The sequence below is a fragment of the Tursiops truncatus genome, chromosome 14, assembly GCF_011762595.2.
Source record: "Tursiops truncatus isolate mTurTru1 chromosome 14, mTurTru1.mat.Y, whole genome shotgun sequence".
NCBI classification, from domain to species: Eukaryota; Metazoa; Chordata; class Mammalia; order Artiodactyla; family Delphinidae; genus Tursiops; species Tursiops truncatus.
In genome coordinates, this window is record NC_047047.1 from 66,173,110 (window position 1) to 66,196,214 (window position 23,105).

Genomic DNA, 23,105 nt, shown 5'->3' on the forward strand with positions numbered 1-23,105 from the left:
GAACTATTTTGATGCCCGATTTTTTTTTTTTTCAAAGAAAAAGTACAAAATGTAATGAAAATACCTATAGCGCTTATCGTACTCTTGAGAAAAAGACAGAGGGAAAAGAACTTTTTTTAATCAACAAACCTGTCATGATAAGTTGTAAATAAGCTATATTTACAATGAATATTTACTTCAGATTTTTAAGTCCTCACCTTTCTAGAGTAAGTCACACACTTCCGTCAATTCCTATATAAAATAAAACTTCTGTTTAAAAAATACTAAATAATAATAAAGTAACAATGATATCATGTTAACATAAGGCGGCTTGTTCATGATTAGCTATAGAATTCCATTTTCTTCTAAAGTAGTGGCTGTCAGGGTCTGATCCAAGGGCTACTGCTGACCCACATATTGACTGCTTTTTTTTTTTAAGTATTAACCTCCAAAATTCGGTAATCTATTAATTCTTTGGGGCCTGAATTGGTAATTTACCTCAATGACACACTTCACTGCATCTTACTGGGTTCAAAATATTCTCTCCACTAATAGGGTCTTGTCAACAGTTGTACTAGCAAAAGCAGACACGTATCACCTTCACACTCCAGCCAAACTGAATTACCATCTCCTAGCCTTTGTGCACGCTACTCTCTCTGCCTAACATGCCTTTCTCAGCTTCCTCCTGTACCTGGTTAATTCTTAACTACGTTTAAGCACTCAACATCACTTTTGCCAGGACACACTACAGTAAAACTGACTGCTCTCTTGTCTGTCCTCCCCTCTAGACAATATTCTCTTTGAGGACAGAGACGTATTTGTTGTTGTATTCTCCCAGTGCCCAATAAACAAGAGGACCTGAAGGAAGGAGGGAGGCAAGGAGGAAGAAAGGGGTTGATTAAATAATTAACGGGGTTAAACAGAAAGAAAAGGGGCAAAGAAGTAGGGAGGGAAGGGAAAACAGGAAAGCAGAGAGGGAGCGAGGAAAAGAGGAAGGGAAGAGGCTTTTTCTAACATTGCCCACCCCTGCCCCTTCAAGAGAAGGCACAGACCCAATTAAGAATCCCTGCCAGAGCAAGTCACTGCTATCAATATAACAGAAAAGAACATTGAGAGCCACTTTTGGGAAGACAACAAAATACCAAACAATTTGAAGATTATGAAATTCAATCCTGTGTGTTAACTTTGTAAATGTATAACATTACCCTGAAAAAATAAATGTTTCCTTTAAGTCGATTTTAAAGGTTTACTGCACTGTTAAATATGCATTTTTTAAATTGTCTGAAATAAAACTTCTTTCCAAAAGAATTTAAAATATGATTTAATACAGAAATATAACTTTAAAATATGCGCTTTTATTTAACAGCTAAGGTTTTATAAATATACCAAAAGCTTAAATGAAAGATATTTTTAAACTCAAAGATGATACTTTAAAGAGTATTTTACTTATCTGAATGCAAGTAAGGTTTATAGAGCTTATCAATATAAAAGGACTGAAATTCACTGCTATGCCTTAAATTTGAGACAAAAGTTTATCACCATTACTCTTTACATGCAGCACAAAAATATAAATTATTTACCTATATAAGAGCTCTACAACAACATCCAGATTCAACTCTTTCCTGGGAGATAATGTTAGATGTTTTTATTCTTTTAATATTTTTCACTTTTAATTTAACCTCTTACCCTAAATGCAGGGTTTGCTCCATGCTCCAATAAGCATTTCACAGTACCTGCACACAGGTTATATGCAGCAATATGCAGAGCTGTTCCAAAATTAAAGTCACTGCAAGTGGCATCCACATCTGCAATTAGACATCGCAAGCGTATTAACAAAATTTTCAAATTAAGCTAGTATAAGGTAAAAGGAGACAGGCTGGGTTTATTTGGGGGAGGAGGGGTATTAGCTATTTATGAGACTTAAACCAACCCACTGAAAGGACGATTCTCACAATGGAACAAACTCTTCATATTACAACCTACTTAACTAATACTTTTCTTAGTACAATAAAATTTCACTATCAAATGGACTGATATTAGCATGGGTTTTCCAACCATCACAAACTAAACTATATTTTAAAGCAATTAATGGCAATAATTCATATTTGTAAAAGTAACTATCTTAACACACTCTCTCATTAAACCTCTTGCATATTTGCCATGACAACTATAATGTAGTAGGGTTTAGGTCAGGGACTAGCAAACTATGGCCATGGCCAAAACCAACTTACCATCTGTCTTTGTAAATAAAGTTTTATTAGAACACAGCCACATAGTCTCTGTGGCTACTTTCACACCACAACTGCAGAATCAAGTAGTTGCAACAGAGACCATGTGGTCCACAAAACCTAAAATATTTACTATCTGCCTCTTCACGGAAAAAAATAGTAGGTAAAACAATGGAGAATTCTCAAGACAGGAATAAATTAAAGAGTAATTAAACATATGCATCATGCTTACATACTGTATTCATTCACAATACTTTATTCAACAAATGAATTTGGACTTCACAATAAGAATGGGAATCTTGCAATTCTAAAAACATTTTAATAACTTTCAACAAATCATCACGATGCTATACAGCAAATACTCCAGATTTGGGGATCCCATTTTGACTGATTTTAGAATATGGGTTTAATATACCTCTGGTTCTGCCAATCCGACCTTAATCTAACTACAGCTCCACCATCCCACACCCTACCTACTGTTGTAAACAAACTAAGACATGCTCAGGACACTCTCCTGAGCTATTAAAGACACTGTACTATCAAGAGAGGCTTTCTTCCTAACATCATTCAAAAAGTGAAAAAGTAAAAAGGTAAAGAGGAGATGGACAATTATACAAAGCAGAGGTTAGAAACAGACATTCTGGGAAATTTATCTATGCCATCTCTAAAACAAGTCTTCTACAAATGGAGAAAACACTGCATACAACTTTTAACTTGAAGTAATACTACTGCACTTGCCCTCATTTTTTTCTCAAAAGAAAACTGACCCCCTGAGAGGACCCAGAGAGAATGTCTAAATACAGGACTGTGGTTTAGATATTATGATGTTCAATTTTAGGATAGCATCATTAAGACAGGAAGAAAAAAAAAATGAAAATCTATCCCTTAATGGAATCACAGAATTTCAGAACTGAATGCCACCTAAAATAAATATTCTTCATGATTTCAATGTTTAGCTCTGAAGGTTTTATTGCTCTATTTCTGGCTACACAAGTAAGACAAAAGAAGTATACATAGATTCAATTACACTTTATAAAATCCATGTTATACTGGGGGACTTGAAGAGATATAAAAGGCCAGAGAACACTTTATTTCGTTTCTCTTTGTACTAAGTCTTCTGTGAAAGGATAGTAACTAATCTTCAATAAAGAAAAGTTAAACTGTTTCTGAAAAATAAAATGGGATTGGAGGTCACATGGAACAAGATGGATTAGAAGTAAAAGTATCTTTGAATTATAATTTTTATGCCACTAATAAAGTATTCAATTAATAACATCTAATGGAGATCTTACAGTACTTGCCTTTTGGTTTAGATGTCTTCAAAATCACTCTTATAAGTTCAGGGACATCAAAATAAGCAGCATAATGCAAAGCATTCATATTTGTCCAGCGACTCCGCAAACTAACATCTGCTCCCAGATCGATAAGTTGAGTTGCAAACTTTACAGCTGTATCAACATCACCTAGAGAAGGTTTTCTAAATTATTTTTCTTCAGTACAAATTCCAGTGGATGGCCATCTACTACCTCATCTAAAAAGCCAATGCAAACAGCGTACTGAATATACACTTACAACTCAAAAAATGTAACAAGGAATTTATTCCAGGAAAATAATCAAACCCAAGGGCAGATAAAACACTTGGCTGTAAAGATGTTCATCACAGCACTTTTTATTATGAATAAAATTTTGAAACAACCTAAAAGTACAATAATAAGACACTGGTTAAATAAATTATGAGACATCCATATAATGCAATACTACAGAGCCATTAAAACCAGGGCTACACAGAGTGCACTCTGTGGACCACTGACGGTCCCAAACTGTAATTCATACTTTTTATAACTCTTTTCTTTTTCCCTATGTAATTATTTCTTCTGAATAAATTAACTGAAATATAATTTTAGGCTTTTGAAAAATACTTGGGCTTGTATTTTGTCTTTATCTCATTTTTCTATTACAAACTCATTTTTATTTTATTTTACAAAAGTATCACTCCATGATGGATTAGAGAAAAAAAAAAAAGTCCTTCACTATCAAGTTTAAGAAGCACTGTATCAGACTATTGAAACAGGGAGAGATGTTCACAGTATATAATTAAGTAAGAGGCAGGTGTAAAAATTAGTAAAGAACAGGCGAATATCAATTTTGGAAACTATGCACATATGTTATGTATGTAGGAACAGACCTTAGACAGACCTAAAGACCAGGTCTGTAGGATTGGGACTGCCTGGAAAACAGAGCATGGATTGTCAAACCTTGCCATAAACTCCAGGTGTTACCAGTTACTCTCACCTAGCAAACAGGCTGGTATGAAGCCTGTTCCAGAAAAGTTGGGAGGTACCAGGAGATTATAAAGACTCCCTTGAGAAAAGGGAGGAAAGGCAACAAGGTGTGTGGAAGACCTAACTGAATCCTCGCCTATTCAGGGAATATTATTATCATCAGCCAGGTGCCCTCCCAGGGACTCTGGTTGGCATAAACACAGTTATACAAGTACAAATACAGATGTCTTAAGCCATTAACAGATTCACCACACACTTACCAATACCATGAGCTCCAGATTTGCAAGTATAATGTAAAAGAGTCATATCTGTCAATCCATCTCTGTCATTCACGTTGCAACCTCTCTTAAGAATCTGAGGAAACCAAGGAAGATATTATTACAACATAACGTCTACTGATTTCAAACCAATGCTGGGAAACCAAGTTAGTCTATCTTATTAAATTAGTTCTCAGTAAAATGAGTAGACAGAACTGGCTTCTCTTAAGGATAAATTTTAAGTCTGTACCCTACAACAAAAATGAAAACTGAACTTGTCACCAGACGGAAGGAAATTCTTAAAGAGTATTCCAAAGTAATTTGGCACCCCAATATGTTCCTTAACTTCTCAAAGGACAAGCAAATTTCCTTTCTAATGGGAGTAATGGTATTTTAAAAAAGTATAAGCTCCCTCTTCTTACAACGAGACAGTATGCTGGTCAAGGAACCCAGCACTATTCTTTTATCCCTCTTTGAAAAAATCAAATATTTTTTAAAATTATATTTAAGCCTAGATCTTTACCAAGCCACCCCAAAGTATAGATAAATGTGACAGTAATCAAATCACCTCATGAAAGTATATTTTTAAATTTACAAAATCAACTTGTACAAAGGAAGAAGGCTCCCTCTGCTGCCACCAAGAGTCAGATGTCAGAACTCCAGATGCAAGGGAGTGAGGAGCATGAGGGAATAATGGAAAGAACGTACTAACTCACTGCTCCATGAAAACCTATGAAGAACAAGCATCAGCATCTTTAAAAGGTTTCCCCTTTATCACCACCTTTCCATTCAGATGGGGGAAAAAAATCTATACAATTAACAATCCTAACAATACAAGACTTAACAACGTTAGAATTCCTTACCTCATTTCCAATAACGTCAATATTTTGCTGGACCTGAGGAACCCACTGTCTTAAAATGGCAAATAATTCCGATACAGAAGTTTTGGGATCGAAGAGAATTTCCTGGCATGATGTATCATTAGGATCAAAGAAAGAAAACTCTGTTTGAAATTTAAAAGGTGTAAGTTAAATTTGTTAAAATTTCAAAATAAATACATTGAAAATAATAAACAAGACCAGGACTCAAATGACACAAAATATTTTTAGGTGCAGAAAAAGTAGATTTACCTTAAGCAATTCTCAAAACCAAAGTCAGGACCACCAAAAATTATGAGGCATTTCTGAACTGCTATGAGAATGCAGTCACATTCATCACACTACATCTTATCACAAATGAAACAAAAATCTGAGCGTACTGATCTTAAACGCTGAAGTTTCCAAGAACTTCTTCTAAAGCACAGAAAATCTGTCAAATTTTATAGGTATTTTCACCTCTCAAAACATAAACATGTCATGAACAGTAGATCCACGTCCATGATTAAAACATACATAATAGAGAGAAATACGCCAAAATCTCAACAGTGTACTAGAACAATGTGTAATTTTAAGTATTCTTTTTACTTCTCTGTTTTCCTTATTTTCTATAATAAACAGGCATTACTTTGAAGCCTTGGGACAGAGTGATTGGGTTATTTTGGAGTATGTATCAGTAAAGACATGGAATACTAGACACAATTGAACATGATTTTTAAATCTTTTAAAACTTCCTTAAGATTCAGAGAGAACAGATCATCCTATGGCTAGAGAATAAAAGAGAATAGAAGAAACTCGGATTCTACTATCTTGAACAATCTATAAGAAGGTAGGGAATCTAAAAAACCAGAAGCATCTAAAGAAGAGAAGCATTAGAGAAGCAGTATTTGCTGAGTGTTTACAATTTACCAAACACCTTACAAATCTTCCCAGACACCTTACCTGACAGGTATTATTATTCTCATTTTGCAGATAAAGAAACCAAAGCTCAGACTAAATAACACCTGCTCAAACTCACACAGCTAGTAAGTGGCAGATTTGGGGTAGAAAATCAGGTCTGTCTCCAAAGTCTATCTTCTGGCCTCTATTATGTTGTCTCCCCAAGAGAATTCACTATTGAGCTCAGATTTTAACAGCATATGTGAGTAGCAGGATTTGTGTGGCTTTTTTATTTTCTTCTTTGTGTCTTTATTGATTTTCCAAAATTATACTATGTACACACAGCTCTTACTTTTAGAATCAGGGTAACTGAACGATGAAAGGAGAAGCACAAAACCAAGGACGTGTATAAAAGTAGAGCAGTCCGGGCTTCCCTGGTGGCGCAGTGGTTGAGAGTCCGCCTGCCGATGCAGGGGACGCGGGTTCGTGCCCCAGTCCGGGAAGATCCCACATGCCGCGGAGCGGCTGGGCCCGTGACCCATGGCCGCTGAGCCGGCGCATCCGGAGCCTGTGCTGCGCAACGGGAGAGGCCACAAAAGTGAGAGGCCCGCGTACCGCAAAAAAAAAAAAAAAAAAAAAAAGTAGAGCAGTCCATCAGAAGAGAATCAGAAAGACTAAAACTAAGAGCATGTACTATTCAAAATCTCAGAGAACAAAATGGTCCTCTACAAACAGAAGAGTCAGAAGAGAATCAGTATGCAACACAGATACCAATTTCTCAAAGATGTGCGTGTGTTTCCTATAAATAGCAGTTTACTGGAATTTTTTTTTGGTCTAATTGATTCAGCCATTCAATAAATATTTATGGATCAGTGACATTTCTAGGCATTGGGCATTTCTAGTAGAGAAATTCCTAAATATATACCTAAACAGACTCTTCTGCATGTGTCTACAGGAGACATGTACAGGAATGCTTATTCTAGCATTGGTTATAATAGCAAAATAACTGGGAAACTGAAACATCTCTCCATAGAGGATGTATAGAAAGTGGTATATCCATAGGATGGATTTGATGCTTTCTTACAACGAAATAAATGAATTCGATATCTACATTATGAATTGATAAGGATAGGTCTCAAAAAAACATACTGATCAATAAAATAAGTTGAAGAATAATATACAACATCTATCGTTTCCATAAAATTACAAATACACAAAGCAATCCTATATACTGTTTATGGGTGCTCATATATGTAGTAAATGTATAATTAAATGGTCTGCAATCTTCACACTAAATATAAGATGGTGGTTGCCTCTGGGGAGCAAGGAAAATGGAACCGGAAAGGAAAATGGAGCGAATTTCAACTTTAAGGTTTTAATTCTTGTAACTGAAAAACAGGAGCTAAAGGAAATAAGATACTATGCTAATAATTATTCTTTCTGATGGTGGATATGTGTGACACATGTTTGCTATCACTATATTTTCTGCATTTTTAAATGACTTCCCATTTTTAAAAAATGAAACACAATGGAAAAAGAACATAATAACAATAAAAGTGCCAATAAATGTGTAAGGCTTATTTAAAGAAAACTGAAGTGGTGGGTGACTTAAATGGAGAGACACATCATGTTCCTGGACTGGAAGGTAAAATATTTAAGGCTGTCAAGTTTCCCAACAACAATTATTTTAAATAATTTCAATTTTAATCAATCAAAATTTCACCAAGATTTATTTGTGGGAGGAGACAGACAAAATTATTCTACTGCTCATCTGTGCCAGAGCTTCTCAAACATTAACGTAGATAGGAATCACCTAGGGATCTTGTTACGATGTAGATTCCAATCCAGTAAGTCTCAGGTGGGGGCAGGGACTGCATTCTAACAAGCTCCCAGTGATGCCAATGCCACTAGACTAAGTACCACGTGATGAGAAGCAAATATCTAGACAGTAAATGTAAGAGAAATGAGCAAGAACATTTTAACTAAGAAGAATAATGATCAGAGTAGGGGGTAGGGGACACTAGCCTAATAAATACTAAAGCATATAATAATGCTTCTGTAATTATATACTGAGATAATGACAAACAGCAGACAGCTCATTTAAATACTAATGATAATATGTTATAAAGTGTCTAATAGGTGCCAGGAACTGTTCTATGCACTTTACATATATTACCTAATTTAATCTTCATGACAGCCATATGAGGTAGGTACTTTTTTTTTTTGGATGTAGGTACTATTATTGTTCTCATTTTATCAAAGAAAAAACAAAGGAATACAGAAAGTAAGCCATTTGCCCAAGATCACACAACTGTGAAGTGTGTGAACCTGTTGAGTCAGGATCCTCAATCCTGTTGAGTCAGGATTGACCTATAATCCAAACTCACCTATAATCTTAAACTCTAAGCTATACTACATACTAACGAATCTAACTACACCCAAATTTTAAGCTTCCACACAGAAAAAAAAAAAAAAAAAAGTTTTAATCAAAAGAAAGGAGGTGAAGGGTAGATGGGAAGGATACCCCACCAAGTCAAGATGGAGTAACAGGGACCATATGTGTTCTTATTTCTGAAACAACCAAAAAACGACAACAACAAAGGAAAGAGATGAAATGAGGTTTCCAAGACACTGGACATCAGTTAATGAAAGATACAATCCCTAAGAGACAGGATACAAACAAGGGAGTCTCACAACTGCCCCCATGTCTCTGCCCTGAGACTTTCCAGATTTCAGCAGAGAGAGAGGGAAACCAAGAAAAAGCCCAGCAGACTCCTTGAGTTGCGGAGACAAAGCTGAGAGCTCAAGGAAATAAGGCAGCTAGAGTTCACAGGGCAGTGTATCAGACAGGAGAGAGATGCAAAGCAAGAGAACCCCAAAGATCTGAAGGGAGTCCCCCTTGAGTATTTAATATATGCTTGTGAGGAAAAACCTGAGGTAAGGGAAAGAACCATCCAAAAGAATTAGAGGGATTAGTGCCCAGTGATCATACGGAGCCTAGAACTGTGCTTGTTCCCGCTAAAAAGAGTGAGAAAAAAATTCATCAGGCTTTGGGTAGAGTACTCAGTAGTGAGGAGTAATTAGCCCCAGATTAGCACTGCTCCAGAACCACCTAACAAATCATAAAGGCAAGATCTGAAAAGGTCAAACACTTTCCAAGTAATTTAACTGCATCCCAGAACAAAGCTCAGGAATATTTACAGAAACAGAAAAATATCCAGCACCCAGCAGGTAAAATTCACAATGTCTGGCATCCAATCAAAGACTACCAGGCCTGCAAAGGGAAAAACGTGACCCATAATCAGGGGAATAGTCGATCAAAACAGATCTAGAGTTGACACAAATATTATAATTAACAGAAAAGGACATTAAAACAGCCATTGTAACTGTATTCCAAATGTTCAAAAGGTTTAACAGACCCAAATCAAACTTTAGTGATGAAAACTACATCTGAGATGAAAACTACACTGGATGAGATCATCAGCTGATTAGACACTGCAGAAGAAATGATTAATGAACCTGAAGACAGAGCAATAGAAACTACCCAAAATGAAATACAAAGAGAAAAAGAGTTCTTGAAATATGAAAAAAAGGCATCAGTGAGCTGTGGGAAAACTTCAAGTGGTCTAATATTTGTGTAACTGGAGTGTCTGAAAAGGAGGAGGGGCAGAAAAAGTATTTGAAGAAATAATGATTATCCAAACTTGATGAAAATTGAAACCTACAGACCCAAGAAGCTTAACAGTCCCCAAGCATAAGAACATAAAGAAAATTACACCAGGGCACATCACAGTAAAATTACTCAAAACCTATGATAAACAGAAAATCTTAAAAGCAGTCAGGAAAAAAAGATCATTACATACAGAGAAACACAAATGACAGCAGATTTCCCATCAAGACAAGTGGGAACACAGTGAAGCAACATCTTTAAGCACTGAAAGAAAAAACTATCAACCTAGAATTCTATACCTAATAAATACATTTTTCAAAAGAGACGATGACATAAAGATGTTTTCAGACATATAAAAGCTGAAAGGATTCCTCACCAGCAGATATGCACTGCAAGAAACATTAAAGGAAGCCCTTCAGGCAGAAGGAATGTGGCATCAGATGAAAATCTGGTCTGCACAAAGGAATGAATAACACTAGAAATGGTAACTATGTGGGTAAATAAGATTTTTTTGTTATTATTATTGCTTAAATCTCTTTAAGAGATAACTTCACTGTTTATGTAAAAATAATAACAATACACTTGGGGACTTTTAATACATGTAAACTGACTCTGAAGGCATTCAAAGCAAAATTGAGTCCAAAAATCTTTGTAGTCTTGCAGGGTAACCACCTTGAGGGTCAACACTGAGCTGAATGTCTAAGCTCTGGTTTGTGTGGGTTGGTTTCTTTTTCTTTGTTTCTTGATTTTAATCTCAGTCTCAGTCTCACATTCAATGGCTCCCATTACATTTAGGATAAAATACAAATTCCCTACCAAACGATCCTGCCTGGTCTGGCCCCTGCCTTTTCCTCTCCAACTTCATCTCCTGCCATTCTGCCCTTCAACCACTTTGCTTCTCAGCCTCAGAGGCCTTCCACTATTTCTTAGGACACACCAAAGTTTTTTCCCCGACTCTGTGCCTTTGATTTCCTATCCTTCTGCCTGGAACACTTCTCTCCAGGCTCTTCTCTCAACCAGCTGCTTCTGATTCTCCAGATGACCAGCCCATCTAAAACAGCCTCTCTGCTCCATTATCCTCTGCCGCAGCACCCTGTTGCTTTTCTCCACAGAATTCATTATAATCTATAATATTTATGATTGGTTTCTTCATTTGTTTGTTTATTGTCTGTTTTCCCTCCTAGAATGTCGGTCTTGGTCACCGTGCTATCCCCAGCATCTAGGACAGTACCTGGCATATAACAGGCCCTCAACAAATACTTACTCAATAAATACAACCCTGGATGCCACATTTTAAGGAGACACTGCCTGACTACAGCATACTAAGAAGAAAACAACTAGAGTGAAAAAGGTCTAGAAATCCTGACAATGAGAGACTGGTGAAGGAACCAGAAATGTGTAGTCTAAAGAAGTACAGACTTAATTTAAAATGTCCAAATTATCTTCAAATATTTGAAGGTCATCATATAAAGAAGTGTTTGTTCTACATATCAAACCAGTTAGCCAAAGTTTCAAGGAGACATACTTTGAGTCCATATACAAAAACAATTTTATCACAACTAAAACTTTAACAATGAAATGGACTATTTCATTAGTTTCCCACTATTGACAATATCCAAGCAGCTGAATGGTTATCTATCAGAGAACCTGAAAACATAATTTCTATACTGGGAAATGAGTAGGGAAAGCTGAACTATAGGTCCATTCAGATTCTAAGAATCTATCGTTCTAAGAATACAGGTAATTTTTAATTTCACTTATACAAAGGGAATAATATCCATTATCACCTTTCATCCAATGTATTTATTCAACAAACACTGAACAACTAACATCAACAAATGACTACATTAGCCCAATGAGATAAACAAAAACAAAACATGATTCTACTCCATCCAAAGAGCTACAGTCTGGGAAAGGAAATAAGACAGTTATGACTCAAGACAGAATGAGGGAAGTGCCATTAGCAAGGTACAAAGTGCTTTTCAAGGTTGTTCCCGCATAACTGATTTTGTTGTATCTGAAAATCAATATCCAGTCAATTTTTGTAAACACTGCAAATAACTCCCAAGATCTAGTAGGCACAGGTTTTATGTAACACCTTTGATGACTGCAAGGCAAGCTGCTATAGAATATGAACACATAAAATAGCATACCTGGAGATGAGCAGTTATTAGAATGGATATGACTAAAAAGACAAATTCACAATCCAATCATTTTATATTCACTAATATTTAAAAATTGCATTATCTCTACCTCCAAAGACAATTTGAAATGGTGGCCCAATATTTTACTTGAAAAACTCTAACTAAATTAGAAATGTAACACATCCATCAAGCTTACCTCCTGGTTTTCTTTTATTCCTTTATCAACTACCTGATAAAATAGGGTCCTGGGGAAATAAGTCTAAATAGATAAAAAACTAGAATACTCCTAAATTTACATTTTACAAAGAACATTTAAATGAACCAATTTAAATATGAATCAATCTCCCACCATGTTCCAGGGAAAGGTCTCACCCTCTCTAAGTACAGGGCTTTTATTGTTTTGTTTTACTATACTTTGTGTATACACTGATAATTACAATGGGAGACAACTGAAACAGGATCCAAATTAGGCTTGCTTGTGTATTAAAACACATCACTTGTTACATTGTCACCCAAGTTTGGATCATTTCAGCAGTGATTATTTGGTTTGTTAATTGGAATCCCAGTATTGCAGAGACAACAGGGCCCTTAAAGATGGCTAGTGCACTGTGCTTTTATGTCTTTTTTTTCTTTTTCAGTACATGGCTTTTTAAGCAAGTCAATATATTTAACCAAAATAAATACATCAATAGCAGAAGAATGCTAGATGTCTAAGCACCACTGTATTCTAAAAATAAAATCCTCTGAATCCACCATGGTGCTTAAAATGAACGTTTTTACATAATAAAAATGATGACAGCAGAAATAAAGCGTTTAGCTTAAGAGGCAGAAAAAGCAATAAGCAATTGTTATTTTTGAAAAAGGAAAATTTAGCAATTTTATGAAAACCACAACAAATGGTTTCAGGAAAAATTAGGAGTACAATAAGGGTGTAAGACAGGGCTTCCCTGGTGGTGCAGTGGTTGAGAGTCCGCCTGCCGATGCAGGGGACTCGGGTTCATGCCCCGGTCTGGGAAGATCCCACATGCCACGGAGCGGCTGGGCCCGTGAGCCATGGCCGCTAAGCCTGCGCGTCCGGAGCCTGTGCTCCGCAACGGGAGAGGCCACAACAGTGAGAGGCCCGCATACCACAAAATAAAATAAAATAATAAAAGGGTGTAAGACAGAAGTCAAGTCACTAGTTCACAGAAAATAAACACAGCAACTTAACGTACCACAGTCTGAAGGCATTGGTGCTGCAGAAATGGAAAAGATAACTGGTGTATCAGAACCTTGAAATAAAAATGGGTATCTTCCAATCAACGAACTTCCTTCTAATGGAAAATCCGGAAGGTCCTCTATGGTCATCTTCTAGAAAGCCACCTTTAATGAAAGGGGGGGAAAAGCATATCTATTATATTTGTATGCAACTTAGAATAACTGCCTTCAGTCACAAAAAGCCTATTTTTAAAAAATATCTAATCTATTGACATTTTTAACTTCAACCTTCAAAAATCTATTTTAGAGAAAAAGGGAAAAATATTTCCTTTTAGCGAACTGTTGTTAAAGAATATACATTGCTTAACACTGTCTCTCAGGGTCAACAGCATATGTAATCTTTTTAGGCAAAGATCGGGAGTAATAAAAAACTACTACTATATATTTCCTAATAATAGGTGAAAACATTTTTTAAACACTGAGCTACCCTAAATGGGTGATGTTCTCTTTACTCGCAGTAACAAACGAGATGTTATCCCTTGTAGGTGCATCTCTAACTTCTCATAGGATCTGACACAGGTTCTATCATCTGTCATCCAGTAGCTCATGCCACGTGCTCATCACATGAAAAAAATCTAGTTTAAAATGTGCTCATTATTTTCCAACATCCCAGAAACCTTTACTGAAAATTGACCATATCACTTGTACAAATTTAAATCTAGGAGCTTACCGACATGGTTTCACTTAACAATGCAGAGGATCTGTCTAGTTTGTCCCAGCAGAAGATGGAAGGCCATGCCTTTTAAACCACATCACTTATACTACCTCTCTTTTCCAGGAAACATGAGCACTCAGAATAAATATGTCTAAATTAGACAGCTGCTGCACCCCAGCACACATATCAGAGATGACACAGAATGCAGAGAAAATGTTAGTAAAACTGAACTCTGAAGCTTAAAAACCTTCCAGTTTCTTTTGCACCAAATCTTTGCAGTCTGAAATATTACGAACCTCTATATCTGTTCAAAATATAAGCAGAAAACTATATTACAAAACTAAATAAAGGTGATTTTAGATTATTTCAGTAGAAAGAATAGAATAAGTAAAGATGGTTAACAGATAGCTTACTCTAGCAGATAATGCCATGCTAGATATTATTCAATGTGTGCTCTATTATACTTGGTAAACCAACTCTATGTCTATCACCTTTACCTATCATGCTTACCTACCATCACCACCCTGCTCCAAAGAAACAGTCACCTTTCTGAGCTAAGAGGTTTGTTTCCAATTAGATTCATATGTTTTCTGAATACCAGCAGAAACTGGTAAAGAGTAAGGCAATTTCTTTTTTCTCATAAGGTACATGTTTACATGGACATGGATATTATATATCAAATAACTTAATACAGTGTTACTATGTTAAAGGTATTCAAGGTTTCTTGGATGCTAAAATTACTCGCCACCCAATACTTTGAATCATTTTGACATTACCCTGGCCACATAAATAGGAAAAGTTGTTGCCATACAGCATGGTGAACTTCCTCAAATACTAACAATTTCAAAAAGTAGCGCCTACCACAAAGACAGCCCTCCTTCAATACTATAGCTTCTCAGTATTCAAAGTCAGTCAGGATTTCTACTTGTTGGCTTCTACAAATTACCTACCTGGCAGTAAATTTGAGCAAAATAGTCTATGCCGGGTATGAAGCATCCTTTAAAGTCAAGGACCAGAATTAAAATTTAATAAATATTAATATGTACAAGGCACTACACTATTCTAGATGTTTCAGAGAATACAAAAATGAGTAACAGATGGTCCATGCTTGTTAGGTAGCTTACAGTCTACTAGGGTGAATAAAATAGTACTAATAACTATAGACGATAAAACTGAGTGAAATATGTTCCATAACCTAAGTACAAGGAACATTTGTTATGGGAGTTCCTGAGAATCAGAAATGGTGCAGTGAAAAAAGCATCACTGAGATGAGTCCTGAAAGATGAGTAGGCAGAAATAGGGGCATAAATTTAAAAGGGGAGCCCATTAAAGGAATAGCAGGCTGGAACTCAGGCACATCTAGTAAGAGGAAAGGCTGTTGTGGTTTTTTAGGACTCTCCTCAGTAGTGCTTTCTATACCTGATCAAACACCAAACCACTTAATTCCATGAGCACTGGAAACGGTTGATTTTTTAAAAGGAGACTGTCCTGATTCAAGCTGTCTTAGGAAGGTTAATCTGACTACAATCACACTTTGGGACTCAGCCATGTTTTTAATGCTCCAGCAAAATGACTAAGTGGTTTTCTTTCTGAGCTGGTTAAGAGGAAGCCACCTTTCAAAACCTCCCTTTCAAAGAGTGGGGTTTCCCATTCAAAACTATTTTTTAAAGTGATCTTCAGAGTGTACCTTTCATTTTTTTGTAGACTTGAGAACCTTAAAGACAGGAACTGTATCTTACACGACTATCACTTGCCCCAGGAGCTAGATTAGTGTTTTATACACAGTTAATAAATATTCAAATCCTAGATTTGACGTGGAAAGATGATTCATTCAACAAGACTTAATCAACTTCACTTTACATATTAGATATTTCAAACCCATAGAAGCTACTATATTACCTGAACAATGCAGTGAATATTCTTCATGTTTTGTGTCTGCATTGCATTTTCCCCTGGTCCCATTCCCTTTCTTTCACACGAAAAGCCCAACATTCTACCTTTTGTCCCACTTAAGAAAGCTATACACCTCCACAAACTTCTGTAGAGTTTTAGTTTAGAATCCTTTCCTAAAAGCGATTTCTGGGTCTAAGGATCTGGGAATCTTGGTTAAACCTAGAGATGTGCCTAGCTGGATTGAGTATATACTTTCATTTCAAATCCTACTATGGTTACTTGGTGAGAATGGATTATGTAAAGATATCCAAGATTAAAAGTTGGCCCCAATTAACTGTGTACATAACAGATGCAATAACAAGAATCAACTTCCCCAAAGTTTGATTTACATATGAATCTCATCACCCCGAATCAGCTCTGAGTAAATGCAACTTGTAACATGGCTCTAATATTTTGTATTTTTTTCAGAGATACCTGGTCAATGCGCTAACATTAACATAAATGCTAAAAACATAAATGCTCAAAAGCCACATGTGTCTCGTGGCTACCATACTGAACACTGAAGAAAGAACACTCCCCTCATCTCAGGAAGTTCTACTGAATCAAACTCTAGACAAGAAAACAATATACAAATGCCTGAAACAACAAGGAACAAAGGCTAACAACCTAAGCAAGCCTATGGTGGCATACTTAATTATACATAATTAACAAGAGAACAGTAAGCCTAAAAGTAACCAGATGTTCGCAGATTTACATTGGGATAAAGTGTTAAGTTGATTCTGTAACATGAAGATCACTAGTATGTTTCAAAATTGGAGTTGTTATAAGCCATAAAAGACATCATATAAATATTTTTCTAAAAGCCTTGCTGATAGGGGCTGTTTCTGGTAAATCTGAAACGTCCGAAATAAATCCTGCAAAATACTATACCATGTGCCAAATCTACTATAAAACAAATAAACAAATTCATTCTATTTCAAGATTCAATCTTACAGCCCAGGTAGTCCATATCAAACGAGAGTATTTCAAAATGCATATTTAAATTAGCAAAATAGGATGGAAACCAGGATGGCTTTGCCTCATAAAAATGCAGAAAGCTAGACTTCTGCCAATTTCAATTATCTTCTTTCTCTGCACAGTTGCTTCATGTCCCGCACCACGTGATCTTCTGCCATTTAGATGACTTTAATTCGTGCAGAAGATAATATAAATGACAAATGTCAATGTGAAAGTGAAGTACAATTAAAGTATTTGGCGGATGTTTCAAAGGAGGGTGTTTCTTCATCGAAATATTTAAAGGGCACCAATTTATACTATGACGTTGCTACAATGTGAAGCACAGTCTAGCTGGGAACATACAGCAAGTTATCATCCCATGAGAATATCCTCCTCTGATACATATCAAAACATTGCCTCAGAGTTTAAATTCAAATTGCCTACATAGTCTCTAGATTAATGAACAACCTGACATCTAATTCAAAAGAAAGCTGACATTATAAACCCACCAATTTAACCCACAAGGATGAGGAGTCTCTGTTTAGCAGTCTCAGCGCAAGTGTTTTCCCTAACTTCCCTTCCCATGATTTAGAATTAAGGAATCTCGGGGTAGCAAACGACTGGAAGCAGAGTCATTTGTCTTAGCTTTGAATTCTCACCGGCAAAAGGTTTCTCAAACAGCTTAATAAGCAAGGGGAGTAATGAGAGATGTGAAGAGGCCCCTTTCAGGAAAACCACGAAGGGCTGGGTACAGCACGCTGCCCATCGCTGCGCGCGAGACGCTCTCCCAAGGGCGTCGGGGCGGTCAAAGCTGGAGCTGCGGAGCGGGGGCCGGAACTCAGTTCCGCCGTGGGGTCCAGCCCGTCCCACACACCTGGCAGCATCTCATCCTGAAGTTAAACCGGCGGGGAGGAACAGAAACCAGAAACCCGGCTCCCCGCCTGTGGGCCGTTCCAACCCCGCCCTCGCCCCAGGGAGGCCTCCAGAAGCCGGAGACTCCGGCGCCCACTGCAGGCGACCGCGGGGCTCCCAGCGCCTCCGCGCTGCCCTCCCCGAACCGTCAACCGGCCCTCGAGCACCCGCACCCCCGCCCGCCCGGCACGGAGCCCCCGCGCCCTCCCGCCCCACCTGCCTCCTCCTGTCCTCTCCGGACGGCCGACGGGGAACGCAGGGGCGCGGAGAGAAGGCTAAGAGGCGCGCTTCTCCTCCCCGCACCGCTCTCCGGTAGCCGGCCGCGAGGCCTCCCGCCGCGCCACGCTGCGCAGCGCAGCTCCGCGACCTCGCCCTGCCCCTCCCGCCTGCCGCCTCCGCGCCGCGCGCGCCGAAGCCTGGCCCCACGCGGGGTCGGCGCGCGCGCGCGCAGTGCAGGCGTCCCGGCGGCGCGCAGGCTTCGGCCCAGGCCCGCGCACGCGCCGGGGAGGGGAGACAGGCGGGGAGCGCGCGCCTGAGCTCGCCGCCTCCTGCCTTCGACCCCGGAGCCCCTCCGCAGAGCGACGGTTGAGGCTCGAGGTTAGAAAGGTCTGGTGGGCTTCGGGCGTCAACCCTGCGAGGATCGGGCGCCACTGTGGTATTTCCACCGCAGCCGAGGCAGGCTCTCGGCGGAACCCCGCCTGGCCTTAGGCCATGCTTGGGGAAACAGCCCATGGCACGCTGAACAGACGCTCCTCCGTCAAAGCCCTTAGCTAGACCAGTCTGACTGGCCTCCCAGTCTCACATCCCTGGGCTGGAAGCACTCCAACACCTTCTTAGGGGCTGGCACCACGTCTTACCCTTTTTAGGCTCCCCAGTATCTAGCCCCATGCATGGCCCAGAATAGGGCCATCAGTCAATTACCTGTTTGCAGGTCTTGCTGTAAAAAGCCTAGTCAAGGCTATAGCCAAGTTGAATGATTACACCCAAGGGTGTCAGTGTAGAGGCAGAAGAGGATGCATGAGTAGTCGTCCCAGAAGTTTATTTCCCCTGATGCTTTGCTCCCTTCTCACCCCCTTCTCTCCTTCCCCCCTTCTCCATCCCCCAAGAATCAGAAAGTGGTGATGAATGCTGACATCCTGGTCTGTGGAAGGAAAGGTGTTACTTGACACTTAATGAAGGGACTTAATGAGTCCATTGTTTCCCCATGACTGAAGTTTGTAACAGGGAGCCAGTAGTGTTCCCCTGTAACAACTTTCTCTGAGGCCTTTTTATTCTGGCTCTGATATACCAACTACTACACTGTACTTCCACGTTCACCAAATGCAGTGCCTGGCAAGAGCAAATGTTGGACAAATTAATGTCAACCACGACTCTTCAAGAGCAGAGGTAAGTGCTCAGGCACTCAAGAGCATCTTTTCCTGTTAGAATAATTGATTCCAGACCCTGGAAAAGACCCCCCTCCATTTGCTTGAGTCCTCCTTACGATATCCTCCCACCAAGTTGCCATAGTTGAGCACCTCCAGTAACCAGGAATTCACTTCCTTTGAAAGCAGCCATTTTATCTTTGACCAGCCTTGTTGAAAAGTTCTTCCTACCTTAGAAGCTAAAATACAGTTCCCTGCATCTCTTCCTTATTGGGTTCTATTTCTACCCTGAAGACTCCAGATCATGTCCAACTCCAAGGAATCCAGGGAAAGCATTCTCAGTCCTTTAGGCTGCTCCTTATGAGACATGCTTAAGATTCCACTCACCAGCATTTTAAGGGTCTCTTTATGGTGCATCCCGGCTTGTCTAGAGCTCTCTTAAATGTGACGCTCAGGAGCGAATGGGGTGTCCTGTTGAGTGCAGAGAGGAGAGAGACTGCCACCTGTTTCTTGGCCCTATGCTTCTATTAGCATAGCTCACAGTATCGAAATACTCATTTGCGACAGTCACATCCCATTGTGGAATCGGGTGGAACATACTGTCAACTAAAATTCATAGCGCTTATGCAACGTTTAAACACCATGACCATCCCACAGTCCCTGGTCAGCTGCCAGTTTCTCTGTCCCTGCAGGTTCAGCACCTTATGCACTCTCAGGGATGATGATGTGACACAGATGCTTCCTCCTCCCTTCGGGGGGTTCCGCCTCCCTCTCTCTGCTCTCATCACACCCAGTTCTCGTCTGACCCCACCCACCTCTTTGACTGGTTAAAAGAAGGAAAATAATCTGCCCTTGGTTGGCTTGAAGCAACTGTAAATAAGCCCTATTGTCAGTAAGCCACAGAAATTCATAAAGGTCTATGTGTAACAGAAGGTGCTGTTGGCAAACTTTCCACATATACAGTTCACTTTATTGCTGATTTAAATTATCCCTCTGAGAAACCACTGTTAGTGGTTGACAGGCTGTGGCTGGCTGAGTTGCTTTTCACTATAATGAAAGTCTCTGTGAGAACCAGCCAGGCCACTAGCTTTTTCTGCTACACCCAAACACTATACAGTGCCTTGGCAAATTCCCAGGATACCAAGCCATTAGAGAGAGAATCTCCCACTCACTTGCTTACATTTACTGAAAAAACTGAAGTTACTCCCTAGACCATCATCAAGAATGCAAGCACTGATTGGAGTCATGCTTCTTGGAACACCCCATGGGTTATACAATCCTCAGACCAGGAGTTGGACTGGGTAATGATATGGGGCCAGAACTGGGAACATGAAACGTCCACTGGGATGGGAAGGCACATGGGGAAATGGTCCAGCTGCAGCTGCTGAGATTCAGTTATATCTGAAGGCACAACAAGGTTCCTGGACAATGTAGCAATAAACCACAGTCCCAGGAGGTGACCAGCCTCAGTGGTCAGCATCCATGTGGAGAAGGGGACATTACTGACTGACCACAGTTTGATTCCTACCTATGGGATCTTACTTGCCTTCACTTTACCAATGAAGAATCAGACTCCAGGAGGCTGTGGAACTTGCTCACTGTACCCTGGGACAGAAATAGGATTCAAACCCTAGTCTCTCTATCATGAAGGCCTGTGTTGATCCACAATTTTGTATTATCTGCACAGGGTGTACTTTGGGGCATTCAGGACACAGAAATGCTGCGTTGAGCAGCAGGGATCATTGAGAAATTCAGATAGCCAATCAGAATGTCAGCATCAGGAAGGTCTGTCAGGGGCTAACAGGACCACAGTCCATGAGAAAATGGTTGGGGAAGAAAATCAAAAGAAGACAGTGTCACTGCTGGTACATGGACTGAGGTATTGGGCAGGATATGATTCACGGGGGAGGAAGATAAGGGCTTGTTTCCAGAATGTGAGTGTACAGGAGACATCCAGCTGTTAGAATTGGGGTGCCAGATTGGAGACCAACTAGCAGAGGTAGTTAAATATAGACTATCAGAGCCCTGGGTAGAACCCCTAAAATCTTCCTATCATGTTTGCAGATGATAAAATCATCACCATAAAAAACCCAACAGAATCAACTATTAGACATTATACGTGAGTACAACAAGGTTGCCAAATACAAGATCAATTTCTAAAAATCAGTCGTTTCCTCTACTTCATCAGTAAGCACCCAGGAAATATAATAGATTGTAAGAGACCATTCACAATATCAATAAAACTCTAAAGCACAATATTCAAGAATTAACCTAGCAACTTGCAAGAACTTTATGGAGAAAATTAAAGTTCTATTTAAGGACATAAAAGAAGATTAAAAAAAAGAAGATATACTATGGATAGGATGACTTTACAGTGTAAAAATATCCATTTAATCTCTAAATTCAACGTTATACCAACCAAAATTCCATCAGGAACTCAAATTTTAAGGAACTTCCATAAAGTTACAAAATAGATAAGGAAAAATAAAATTTTAAATAGTTAAATCAATTTTGAAAAACAAGAACAGAGAGAGGAAACCTACCCTGCCAGATATTACGTCATTACTACGTAGTGATAAAAATAGTATGCTACTAGTACAGAAACAAATGGAACAGCCACACAGAATAGAACCCTCAGAAGCAGACCCCTGGGACCTCAATATATGTAAATGTGGGGCTGCAAATCAGTGAGAAAAATATAAATTATTTAGAAGATGGTTTGGGGGAAACTAGATTAGTTTAAGAAGAAAAAATAGAGTTGGATGCCCCATGTCTACCATATTCAAAGTGAACTCCAGATTGATTAAAGATCTACATTTGAAAAGTAGGTACAATGTAGGAGAAAATCTGTGTGAATCAGGGGTAGGGATTTACTTCATAAAACAAGACGGCAAAAGTGCAAACCTTAAAACAAAAGACTAGGTGATTTGACTATATCACAGTGAAGGTTTCTCTTCAATGAAAAATACCATGGAAAAAATTAACAGGCAGCTGACAAATTGGGAGAAGATAGATATTCAAAAGCAGCTAGGGATTCATATCTAAAATATGTAAGTAACTTTTGCATATCAACAAAAAGAAGTCAGAGAATCCAATATAAAAGTGAGAAAAGGATAGGAATAGGTGATTCACAGAAGGGAAAGCCAGGATAGCAAGCACACAGAAGAGATGCTCAAACTCACTAGTAATGAGAGAAAGGAAAGACAGACAGTGTGATACTGCTGATAGCCACTGGTTTGCTGGTATATATCTTAAAAACAGCTGGGAGTTGAGGGAGAGTCCTAATTTGTAGTGTTTGTCAGTTTCCATGGTACAGATACTCTCACCCCTGCTGATTTCAAGCTACCAGTGTGAAGTCACTGAACAAGAAATTGGGAAGAAATGTGCTCAGTCAGCTCTCATGAGTCAACTCCAATGCACCACTATTTACCCATCAACCTGGCAAAAGTCAGAAAGATAATCCCCAGTACTGGCAAAGATTTGGGGAAATGGGAATCCTCATGCACTGCTGATGAGAATTTAAACTGCTAAATACATTCTGTAGAGCAATTTGGTAACATTTAGTAAAACAAACAAAAAAAATTATCAGCATTTTTTATAACTCAGCAATCGCCTTCATAGATATGCCTCAAAGGAACCATTACAAGCGTCCTATAGGAGCTTCCAGGAAGCCAGTTTCTCATTTACTAGGTGATCTCTTCCAGTCCCTGGCTT

General features: G+C 38.9%; 1 protein-coding gene across 7 annotated transcripts in view; it reads right to left on the reverse strand.

Annotated features, from left to right (window-relative positions):
* The window catches only part of CLIP4 (CAP-Gly domain containing linker protein family member 4), a 64,108-nt gene extending 44,193 nt beyond the window's left edge, over window positions 1-19,915 (reverse strand). Inside the window, exons 1-7 of one of the 7 annotated variants that reach the window (XM_073791475.1) lie at window positions 18,248-18,702; window positions 17,775-17,932; window positions 13,529-13,676; window positions 5,610-5,749; window positions 4,750-4,843; window positions 3,509-3,670; window positions 1,666-1,784 (exon numbers count right to left, since the gene is read on the reverse strand). In XM_073791475.1, coding sequence (XP_073647576.1) covers window positions 1,666-1,784; window positions 3,509-3,670; window positions 4,750-4,843; window positions 5,610-5,749; window positions 13,529-13,661 — 648 coding nt within the window. In that variant the 5' untranslated portion in view covers window positions 13,662-13,676; window positions 17,775-17,932; window positions 18,248-18,702. Of the gene's footprint in view, window positions 1-1,665; window positions 1,785-3,508; window positions 3,671-4,749; window positions 4,844-5,609; window positions 5,750-13,528; window positions 13,677-17,774; window positions 18,146-18,243; window positions 18,703-19,778 lie in introns of those variants that run through there. The other 6 variants (XM_073791474.1, XM_019943005.3, XM_019943007.3 and 3 more) reach the window with 6 other exon arrangements.
* Window positions 19,916-23,105: the final 3,190 nt, after the last annotated feature.